At 43.1% G+C, this 11,500-nt stretch overlaps 1 protein-coding gene across 1 annotated transcript; it reads left to right on the top strand.

Annotated features, from left to right (window-relative positions):
• The first annotated feature begins 1,289 nt into the window (after nt 1-1,289).
• On the top strand, nt 1,290-2,024 carry LOC135617316 (splicing factor 3B subunit 6-like protein). Its single transcript, XM_065117390.1, has one exon. It carries the CDS (start codon nt 1,373-1,375, stop codon nt 1,748-1,750), a length of 378 nt encoding a protein of 125 aa, XP_064973462.1. The 5' UTR covers nt 1,290-1,372; the 3' UTR covers nt 1,751-2,024.
• The last annotated feature ends 9,476 nt before the right edge of the window (nt 2,025-11,500 follow it).

The raw sequence follows: 11,500 nt of genomic DNA, 5'->3' as shown, positions 1-11,500 counted from the left end.
CACGTCGAAAGCAGTGAGGACGATGTTGCCATAGTGAGAGAGCCAGGAGCTGGTCGATGGTGCCCAGCGAGAGGGTTCTGGTGACCAGGTCCACAAGGAGGGCTGCCTGATGGTCCAATGCGCTGAAGTAGATCAGGTCTGGAGCAGCGATTCAATGACAGGGCGCTAGTAGAGGTGGAAGGTGGGAGGTGAGAGGTGGGTGACTGCGGTGGCTTGAGTTCGTGCACACAACAGCGATCCACGCGGTGCTATGGGTGGCGCAGTTGTACATATAAGCAGAGGAGAGCGCTGGACCGCCCAGCGTGCAAACTGTTGAGGGCACAAGCGTCCCCTTCAATCTCCTCAAGTCTGCAGACTATTGTAGCAGATCAACGAAGACTATCGTGGTGAGGAAGATGAGGACTGGCCGCGGAGTCTCGCTTGGGAATGTGGCTACAACAACGGTGGTCGTTGACCGGAGGTAGAGGTTCGCACCTCTCTTCTTACTGCTCTGATACCATGATAAAGTGATAGAATGAAGAGTGAAATTGTAAAGGTAAAGAGAAAGCACATCTCAATTTGTGTCATATAATGTCTATTTATGCGTAGTGAAAGAGATGATTTTTCTGAACTGAGCAACGAATTTCCTCATGCAGTTGAGGAAATCTCTCTGTTATCAACCTCCAACTACACGACGTCGAGGGGTTATGTGCAAGCATTGATAACGAGCGAAGAGGTGTCGGATGGATGACGAGCAAGGTCAACGATGATTGTATCGACAAGGAGCCACATCGGTAGCAACAATGAAATAGAGGATTGTGGAGAAAAAAAAAGATAATATTGATAATACTAGGTTGTAAATGATAAAATTATATATATATATATATATATAAAGGAGTAACAATAAAAGGCGTTGTCATAAAAAAGAATTTTAAATAGTAAGTGTTTCCCCAAACATATAGGAGATTATTATTTATAACTCCTCTTTATTATTTATAATTTTATTTTAAAATTAAAAAATAAATAAATAAATTATTTCTATACAAATAAACATAAAGATCCTCTGATTCTTCTTTCTCCTCGATGGTGGAAGTGGTGGTGGCAACGAGGGGTATCGGTAGGCAACGACGTCGGACGGTGAGCATTGTCGACAAGGAGGGGGTGCGAAAGCAGAGGTTTTGTGAGAAAGAAAAATAAATAAATCGGTATTAGAAGGATTATAAATAATAAAATAATAAAATCATATTTTTATTGTTTTTAAAAGAGTTATCAGTTAATTAAATAAGGGGCGTGAATAACCTCCAATGATATATCGTCGGAGTCGTGTGATTGGTGTGCTTTCTTTCGTTCTCGCCTTGGAATCGCTAACCCTAACCCTACGAATCGATCGACCATGGCGACGATTAGCCTTCGTAAGGCCAACACCCGCCTTCCACCAGAGGTGAATCGGGTGCTCTACGTGCGCAACCTCCCATTCAACATCTCGAGCGAGGAGATGTACGACATCTTCGGCAAGTACGGCGCCATTCGCCAGATCCGCATTGGCACCAACAAGGATACCCGCGGCACCGCCTTCGTCGTCTACGAGGACATCTACGACGCCAAGACCGCCGTCGACCACCTCTCCGGGTTCAACGTCGCCAACCGCTACCTCATCGTTCTCTATTACCAGCAAGCCAAGATGGCCAAGAAGGTCGATCAGAAGAAGAAGGAGGACGAGATCACCCGGTTGCAGGAGAAGTACGGCATCTCCACCTCCAAAGATAAGTAGTAGCTTGAAAAGGTGTGACTTTTCTATAAGATTACATTGCTGCAGGTGTTTAGGGTTCCGTTGCTGGCAACTGACTGAAGTGCGTTGCCTGTCATTAGCTAGACTCTTGGGCTACAAATTGTATGATATAATGATGCTTCACTTGGGGATGGAAATATTGTGAAATTGATCGAGTTGGTTGGTAAGGGATACTAGTTTGTGTTGTTTGGTCATCATGTTTCTAGCTTTGACTTTTGTCTCTCTTTTAATGGTCCTGCTGTTCAGCATTGTGATTCTTGCATGCCTATTCAGTTTTGTTTGTTTATTTTTTGAGTATTTCTAATTGGTAATAAGGTTTTTAATCTCGGTTTGATATGGAACTGATTGTCAGATTGCTTGTCTAACTGCTTTTCTTTCACCTTTGTTATTGTATATTTTTTCAAGATGAGTTATTGGATGATTTACCATCAAAATGTACGTAAGTATTTCTTCCAAAACACAAAATTTGTATATGAACATATGTATATTAACAACATAAATGTAATTATATGCCATTATGTCACCTTATTAGTAGAGGTTCCTGTTTATTCCAAAAGTGAATGATTTGGTACCTCATAAGGTGGTTGTGGTTGAATGCTGAGATGTTTTACCTCATGATTGATATGCTGATTTAGGCTGAATCTACTTTGATCTAGTCTAAATACACCTGAATTTTAACCTAAATTTATGCAATCTATATCGCATTTGTGTGGAACTAATTTACATCTATATGTATCTTGGCTGGACCAGTTTTATTGGCTTAAGAGTCCAGTAAGAACGGGTATTGCGTGGTATCAGTTTTGCATCGGTTCGAGGTTGGACTGGTAGATAGATACTGGTCGATGCGAACAAATATTTATGAAATTTCATTCCTTGATTGGTATGACCTTATATGTGAATTGAGGTAGTATGTCATATGTTTGTACCATTGCTGCTTTTAGTGGCAACTATAGAGAATGTGGTCGTTACTTGACATCGTTGGCGGTATATGTCTGATTCATATTTAATTATGACATGATTCAGCCATTTATTTTAATTTTTTAGGCTATATCATGGTGTAATTTTAGTAAATAAAATCATGGGAAGTGATTATCTCATGATAAGAACATGAAGTTCTAAAACTGTCAGTTGCTGACAAAGTGGAATGGATCAAACATTGTTCTCTTGGAAGATCAATATAAGTACTTGGATTAGTTTGAAAAACAACTATGCAGCATTAAGTTGTTGAATTATAAAATTAGTTAATATCAGAATCTTCAATCTTTGTTGCAGACTGGATTCAACATAAACTGGTCCTTTTTTTTCATGGAACTAGAGCTTGTAATGTTATATTGGTAATTGGTTAGGGGTATGAGACAAACGGTAGGTCCACCACAAGATGTCTTCCATAAAAGCAGTGTTATCTAAGGCACTAGATGGTAGGCATAAAAGAGCAAAAGTACCCAAACGCCTGAGGCGCTAGGTTCTCACCAATATAAGAATTATAAAAAATAATTATTTCATAGGGTGATGTTTTATATCAAAATAGAAAGGTGATGTTAGGGGCTCGCCAATCGAACAGGTGTTGTTTTAGATCAAAATAGCAGCTGAGGTTACTTGCAGGAAATGTATATATCTAAGTTCTATTTCAACAAAAAATTATCTCAATGTGTGTGGTTCCAAAAGTTTAAACAAGAAAGCATACAGCATACAGCAAAGAAAAAGCATGAAAGGAAGAATCAAAACAACAACAAACAAGAAAGGGAGAAAAGAATCAAAAGTACAACAAACAAGAAAGGGATTGCTAAGAGTGTTACATGGGGATTTCCACATGAGAAAGCAGAGGAGATGAAGAAGATGGCGGCAGAAAACTTATAGTCTGGACAAGCGAGTGAAACGAAAGGTGAAGGAGAGTGTACTGAGAGCAAATGCTTCGGTGGGTGGCAGAGGCAACTTTAGTGGGTGGCAGAAGGTGCTTTGGTGGCGAAGGTCCGGTTAGTAGTTGGTGGAGGAAGCAGGGCCATTGGGCGAGAAGAATTAGTCAGTGGGCAGCGTACAATTTTCTTCTCTCGTGGGCAACACATTCATGTGGCGGTGGGTGGTCCGCTTTGTAGTTAGCTGAGGAGGGCTGCGGTTGGCGGCGTATGGCGGTGACATAGGCTTTTCCTCACAGAAAGGGATCGGATGGGGTAGTGTAGGAAAGGGTTTAGTTGGTTCGATTGAACCAACTAAAGCTAAAACTGTTGAGCCTAACTATAAACCAAGCCTCATTTAACTCAGGTGTGTGCCAAAGCTGCGCTCGCTTAAATTCGTTGGCTCAACCCATTTTGAGGCACTTGGGCTATCACGCACTTAACTGGAATTACCTAAATCATGAGGCACCCTTGCGTTATCCGCCCGTAAAAGATCATCATAGTTGCAACCTTGTTCAGGTCTCGAAGGATCTGTAAAAGAGTAAATTGATTAGTTCCAACAATGAGCAGCTGACAAGTCCTGACATCTCACAAAGAGGGCAGCTTACAATCAACTTAGTAAACACTTAGTGTGTAAGAGAAAAAAGAAATGAAGGAGAAAACAAGGACTTTAGAAAGCAAATGAACGGTCACAAATTCACAAACGATTACTCACCGAGTGTCGGGAGTGTTGGCAAGTTCTCATAGGCTTTACGTGTGAACTTGTGAATCCAATTAGTGCTCAACACTACCCCAAACTCCCATCTAGCTCCATGCCACTCGTGTTAAAATGATTGACATTTCACACCCCAGTATTGCCTTCAGAAAACAAGCCATGACATGCAAACATTGGGCCATTCTAGGATAATTTTATCTATTCTGGTGAGCGGTTGCTCTGCAGCTCTACAAACTGTTCCTGCTCACAGTTTTCAAGCAAAAACACATAAAAACAAGTCAAAATACATTGCCAAACTTATGTAAAAGCAAACAAAAACAATGAACGGTTCGTAGACGAAGGTGTTGTCGGTGCGTGATGACCGTCCGTGATAGTCTCACCCACTTAAACTATTGACTCCTTAGCGCTTGCTAGTAGGCTTTGATGATAGCTTCTTCATGTCATAGGGCATCTTCCAACTCTCAACTGGCTTCTGTCCCTAGAAGTTTTCGCCACTTCACCAAGTACTCGATCTGCTTCGCTTCATTAAGTAGTTTTGTCTTGCAATCCACTAAAATGACTTTAACTAGCTTTTGGTAGGAGGCTTTGGAGGGGAACAGTTGAGTTAGGACACTTCGGGAAGCATCTTGTGGATCTGAGTGATAGACTTTTAAGTTGCTCGCGTGAAAGACATTGTGAATTTTGAATCACGTCAGCAGTTGTAACTTGTATGAGATATTGCCTACCCTGTTGATAATTGAGAAGGGCCCTTCATAGTTATGCGCTAGTCCCTTGTTCGCCTTTTCGCACCTCAATCTTTAGTTGTAAAATTGATATTTGTTGAGTGTCCTTGTTTCCTCATCGAGAAACTAAAACCACGCAGGGGTCATCACATTCTATTAGGCATAGGGAGTTTAGGAAAGACAATGGCACCAACTTCGTTGCATGCATGAACTCTATTATGAGGATCTCTTGGAACAGTGATTTAAAAAGCGCTAGGCGCTAAGGTCCAAAAACGCCCGAGGCGCTAGGCGCTCGCCCAGGCGCTCGCCCGAGCGAAGCGAGGCGCTAAAATATAAAAATATATAATATAATTAACAACATTAAAATCAAAATAATATATTATTAATCTATTAACAGTATTGAAAATTAATCATTTCAAAATTCAAATAAACTTAATATTAAGAGTATACTGTATACTGAGCCTGACGGAGAAACGAGGAAGCAGCGGCGAGCGACGGCAGCGGCAGCGAGGAAGGGAAAGGGAGCGAGAGGCGCGAGCAGCGGGAGGGCTCGCGGGAGTTACGAGCAACGGGAAGGCTCGCGAGAGGCGCAAGCAGCGGGAGGGCTCGCGGGAGGCGCGAGCAGCGACAGCGACGAGCAGTGGTAGTGGGAGCAGGAGCGACGAGCAGCGAGATCGGGAGCGGCAGCGGGTTAGGGTTGGGTAAGGGTTATATCGGTTTAGTTGGTTCGATTGAACCAACTAACAACCGAACCAGGACCGTACCAGACTTGGCTCGCGGGAGTCGCGAGCAGCGGGAGGGCTCGCGGGAGGCGCGAGCAGCGACGAGCAGCGGCAGTGGGAGCAGGAGCGGCAGCGGGTTAGGGTTGGGTAAGGGTTATATCGGTTTAGTTGGTTCGATTGAACCAACTAACAACCGAACCAGACCTAAAATCCTGGTTCGGTCACTTGGTTTACCTAGGCGCTCACTCGAAGTGCCCAGCGCTTGGTCTCAGGCGAGCGCCCAGGCGGCGCGCTTTGGCGGCGCTTGTTTGAAGCGTGCCGCCTGAGACATTAGCGAGGCGCTCGGGCCTCGCCTCACCTCGCCCGAGCGCCTAGGCGAGCGCCCGAGCGCCTCTTTCAATCACTGTCTTGGAAGTCATTCAATGGCATCGCATCATGTTTGTGCTTTCGTTTCATGTCCCGATTTTGATAGGGACCTCCTTTGCCAGCTCGGAGATCTACTTAGCCTTCGAGTTCACAACCTTCATCCAACTTGGGCTCTTCTCTAGGTTTAGCCCAAGTCGCATTGCTTCTTAGTCGGTAATGAAATTGTGGGAGCCCTCGTGTTTATCGCACGGGTTGCTCGGCAATTTAGCTTGATGTCCATATACATCAGCTCGCTGCTCCCTGCTTTCTGTTGCTTTGTCTTCACATTCTCCCCCATTTGACTCTGCAATGTGTTCAACAAATGCATTGCACTCATCCAGGGTCCTTACGACTCCTCATCGTCGTTGTTGGATTCTGAACTACTCGAACTAAGAGCAACGGCCTTGCCTTTCTAATCTGGGGGGATGGATTGATGCTATCAACGCATTGAGTGCTTGCTTTTGTGGGCACTCTCTCACCATGTGCGATCCTTCGCATAAAAAACATTTGTAAGTTTTTGGGCCTTGCCTTTTGAACTCGACCCTTTGTGGGAACTCTTTCTTTTGCTCGATTGCAGACTCCTTCCCTTAGGAATACGTAGATGGGCGATTTCCCGAAGATTGTTTCTTCTTCCTCGAGTCCTTTGAGGAAACAAAATCGGTGAGCCTTTCTGCAGCTACGATTGCCTCGACCAAATTGATGACATTCCTTCGATACATTTCTTGTTATGCCCACAGCTCAAGCCATCTAGGAAGCTGAACAACTTGTTCTTCTTGGACATGTCTTGTATGTCCAACATCAGTGCTCAAAACTACTTTACGTAGTTTTGAATGGAAGTGCTTTGGCGGAGTTGTCTCAGCTTCTTGTGATGAATTCAATGTTCTTGGGTAGGAACTAAGTTCGTAACTCCCGCTTCGAGTCCTCCTATGTGTCCACTCAACACCAACTTTGTTGGATCTCTTTCCAATGTGTTTGTCACCAAAGTTTTGTGTCCTTATTTAGATATATGGTTGCTATCGAAACATTGGTTTCTTTATAATCGAGCCTTGTAGCTCGGAAGTACTGTTCAATGTTGAACAGAAAATTCTCAAGCTCCTTTGCATCCCTAGCACCTTGTAGTAATGTGGCTTGGGTGCTCTGAAGTTTTGTGATGGAGCAACGTGGGTGTTGCTCCCTCCCACATTAATAGCTCTCGTGAGCAACATAATCTTAAACGTGAGATTTGCCATGACTTCTTGTAGGTGTTGCACGGAGTCTTTGGTATCCTTTGTCAATCGATCTACTCGGGACTTGACCTTGTCGATCTAAGATTCCGCCTCCTCTTGCAAGTTCTCTACGCTAAGTAGCCTTCGTTGGCCTTGGTAGAGTTCCTTTAGACTTGCTTTGAGAACATCAAGGTAGGTTTCCACAGTTGTAAATCTCTCCTTCTAGCTTCTCTTTCCGGTTGACGCTTTGGATTGCGCTTCTTTTGCCCGCGAAGAACAGCCAACCTCTCGCTCGCCATTTTCACTATCGCTCTCCTCTTGAGTGTCTCCAATAGCTTGAGAGTGAGTTTGCACGTGCAGCCCACTTGTAGTTGCTTGGGGCAATTGTCCGGCTTGCCTTGTCTTGCTTGATTCACCATGGTGCTTCGTCACGGTGAGATTGCGAACTTTTGCTGTTTGCTCAAACTGCTTGCTCGCTCTAATACCGTAATATCATGGACTTAGCTGGAATTGCTTAAGTTGTGAGGCACCATTGCATTGTTCATCAGCAAAGGGTCAGCCTAGTTGCAACCTCGCTCAAGTCTCGAACGACTTGTAAAAAAAGCAAATTGATTAGTTTAAAAAACGCGACGAACAAGTCCTAACGTTTCGCAAAGAGGGTAGCTTTACAAGCAATTCAGCAAACACTTGGTGTGTAAGAGAAAAAAAAGAAAGGAGAAAATAAGGACTTTAGAAGGCAAACGAATAGTCGTAAGTCTATAAACAACTACTCACTAGGTATCGAACACGTTGGCAAGTTCTCATAGGCTTTATGTGTGAACTTGTGAATCTAATCAACACCCAATACTACCCTAAACCCTCATCCAACCCTATGCCACCTGGGTGGTACTAAGGTGCTGAGATGGTTGATATTTCGCACTGCACCGTTGCCTGTAGAAAATAGGCTATGGCAAGCGAAAACTAAGCCATGCTAAGGTAGTTTTGCCCAATCTAGTGAGCAGTCGCTCTGCAGCCCTGCAAATTGTTTTTGTTTACAGTTTTCAAGCAAAAACAAGGAAAAACGCATTGCGAAACATATGTACAAGCAAACAAAAGCAACGAACTGTCACGAACGGTCGTCGCGCACCCGCAACAACTCCGTTCAACGAACTGTTCGTCGCTCACACCTGCATGTACAGCTGCTTGACAGCATGTTTTCTCTTAGTTTTGGGTCATTTTGCTTGTAAATATGTAAGTTCGAACAAGCTGCAGCGTTACAAAGCGACCGCTCACCGAACCGAGCAAAACAGGCCCAAAACAGCTCCGTTTTCGCGTGCGCGGGAGGCTTGTGGAAAACTGCCTCCGCTCACCAAAACGTCAGCCATCTCAGCCCCTTGGAACCACCCGGGTGGCACAGGGCTGGATGGGGCTTCGGTTATATACCGAGCGTTGAACTCTCTTTCGCAAGTTCGCACGTGGCCTTTACGGGAACTTGTCTTCGCGCCCGGGACCAGGTGAGCGGCTGTTTGTGGGCTTGCAGCTGTTCGTTCATCCTTCTAAAGCCTTGTTTTCTCCCTCTCCCTCTTTTCTCTTGTGCACGCAAGGTGCTCGTCGAATTGCTTGTAAAGCTTCCCCTTTTCGCGAGACTTCGGGACTTGTCCGTTGCTCGTTCTTTCGAACTAACCAACTTTCTCTTTTACAGGTCCTTCGGGACCTGCGAGAGGTTACAAGTGGGCTGATCCTTGCGGAGCAATATCGCAAGGGCGAAGCACGACTTAGGCAACGCAAGCTAAGTTCGCGTCTTTGCCACAAGGGTGACTCGCGACTTAGGCAACGCAAGCTAAGTTCGCGTCTTTGGCCGCAAGGGTGCCTCACGCCTTAGGCAATTCCAGCTAAGGCCGTGACAGAACGGTTCGTAGACGAAAGTGTTGCGGGTGCATGAAGACCGTTTGTGATGATCGTTCGTGACAGGGTATTCCCTTGCCTCACCTGGGCACCTTGTTGAGCACTTGGATGCCCCTTAACAACCCTGCATAAAAGTACTCTCATGTTTGGATCTGTTAATATTTAGTTTCCTATCTTTATAAGTTATCTAAGTAGAGCATATTTAAAGTAGAACAACAGGAACAAATTCATAATATCAAAATAAGTGAGGGGCTGGTGATTGTAGCTTCTCTGCATTAAACCTATTCTTGGCTTGTGTTTCTGCTATAGATTAGATGTCCTGAATTTTAGTTTTCTTTGGATTAAGGTTTCCACTGTGTGCTTGGTTGGGCTCAGGTCAAGCTTAACTCATGCTTGACTGTCATAAGAATGTTCATAAATAGCTTGCCATTGACTTTGTTGAAGTGACTTTTGTATGAAGCTCTAGTTTTGTCCCATTCTTGGTAGACATTATAGGGCTTGTGAGTTACATTTGATAAGTTATATTTTAGTTTTAAATCATTAGTCATTGGAAGTGAGACATATTTTTAATGACATATAATGATAAAAAATAGAATTATAATTCGTTATAATATTTAATAGACTTTTTTCACCTGACTGTAAAATTCTGTGCCCATTGGCTTATGATGATGAAGAAGATTACTCTGGTAGCTCTCTGGTGACGTGTTGTACAGTAGCATAAGGTTGGATATATGAGACAAGTCATAAGATGTAGGACAGCCGTAGCTTTCTAAATGATTTCAACTTGGATACATATTTGAACTTCTCGTCATGAAATGGTGCTAAATGATCACTTTTTTTGTGCCATCAAAGGTATGGAATAAACTTGTATCTTCTTCTTCTTTAACATAATGATTTAGAATGTTTATCATCCTGACAACAGCTGCTTTTGATTCATGTTTTAATTAGTTGAGTTGAGGCCATACAAGTGATATTTGTGTTTTCTGCATACAAAAAATTTCGTGGTTTGTGCTACCTTGCTTGATAATTATATCACTGTTCTCCATATTCTGTGGACATGATATTGCTGGGGTGTCGTGGAAAAAAGAGAAAAAAAAAAAGGTTCTATTTGGTGAATATTTTTCCTGATATGTATTGTTTCTCTTGATCTTGTCGATTATTTCATAGGTCTGATGTGTATGACATCTCTCACTCCCATCTACTGAAAATGTATGTAGTTTTCTTATTGAGAGTCTTCAACAGTGTTGATATTACAAGAAAACATGGGTTAGAATAATTTTTTTTTTATTTTTTTTTTATTTTTGACTAGAAACAATTCCTAGTGTGATGGTCAGCTTGCAAGTTTCTTTCTCATGCCACGGACAGCACATTGTCTGCTACCTTTAATTCCTGCAGTAGTAGTTTCTGTCACAGATTTAGGTTGTGCAATGGATGATATCTCCAGAAAGCTTTTTTGGCACAGACCTTTAATTCCTCCATAGCACTCACTATATTGGTGCCTTAAGACTAAATCTCATGTTTCGTTCTATGATCGTCTATAAAGAGGAGGAGGTGTCGATGTCTTTCACTGGATTGACTGGCATAGAATAGCCTCCTACCTCAGTTTGAATGTTGCATAATCACGTGAATTAATTTGATCATCTCGTTCTATAGCTTGGTCCCAGATAGACCCAAATAAAAAATCCAGGCTGTACTCGTTAGCAGCACAATAATTACTTGGGTTTACTATCAACAAGTCCAGATTCAACAGAAATAAAATTATTCCAATTGTTAAATCAAATGTTCAACCTATTGCTAAGTTGCATTTGATCAGAAAAATATGAACTTTGTGCTAAAAATCAGATTTTTCCTTTTTCCTTTTTTTCTGAGAAATCCTTGCAATATGGTAGACCATATTGACAAGTGTCTCACCTCGGCAAAGTGTATCATACCTCTTGCTGTGATAGCTTCATCGGCACACTTCGCACGCTGAGATTAGTTACACTGATTGCGGTGATTCCGCCTGGGACAAAGCGGGAAGCATATTACGGCGTGATGGTGGGTGGTGCTGACCTCCGACGACAAACGATTCGGTTCATCGTTTGTGGAAGGGGCAAGTCATAAAGCGATGACGTAGTCGATTGGCTGTTGGCTTTGCTCCATACATGGAATCCGATGTGATTACACCAAAGCACGACTTCATATTCC

This window comes from Musa acuminata, chromosome BXJ2-7 (genome assembly GCF_036884655.1).
Source record: "Musa acuminata AAA Group cultivar baxijiao chromosome BXJ2-7, Cavendish_Baxijiao_AAA, whole genome shotgun sequence".
NCBI classification, from domain to species: domain Eukaryota; kingdom Viridiplantae; phylum Streptophyta; class Magnoliopsida; order Zingiberales; family Musaceae; genus Musa; species Musa acuminata.
Note: the sequence above shows the minus strand (reverse complement) of the source record. Positions and strands in the feature narration are given on the sequence as shown.

Excerpts from the sequence above, each read along its gene's own strand:
- LOC135617316 (XM_065117390.1), top strand. The coding sequence starts at position 1,373 with ATGGCGACGATTAGCCTTCGTAAGGCCAACACCCGCCTTCCACCAGAG.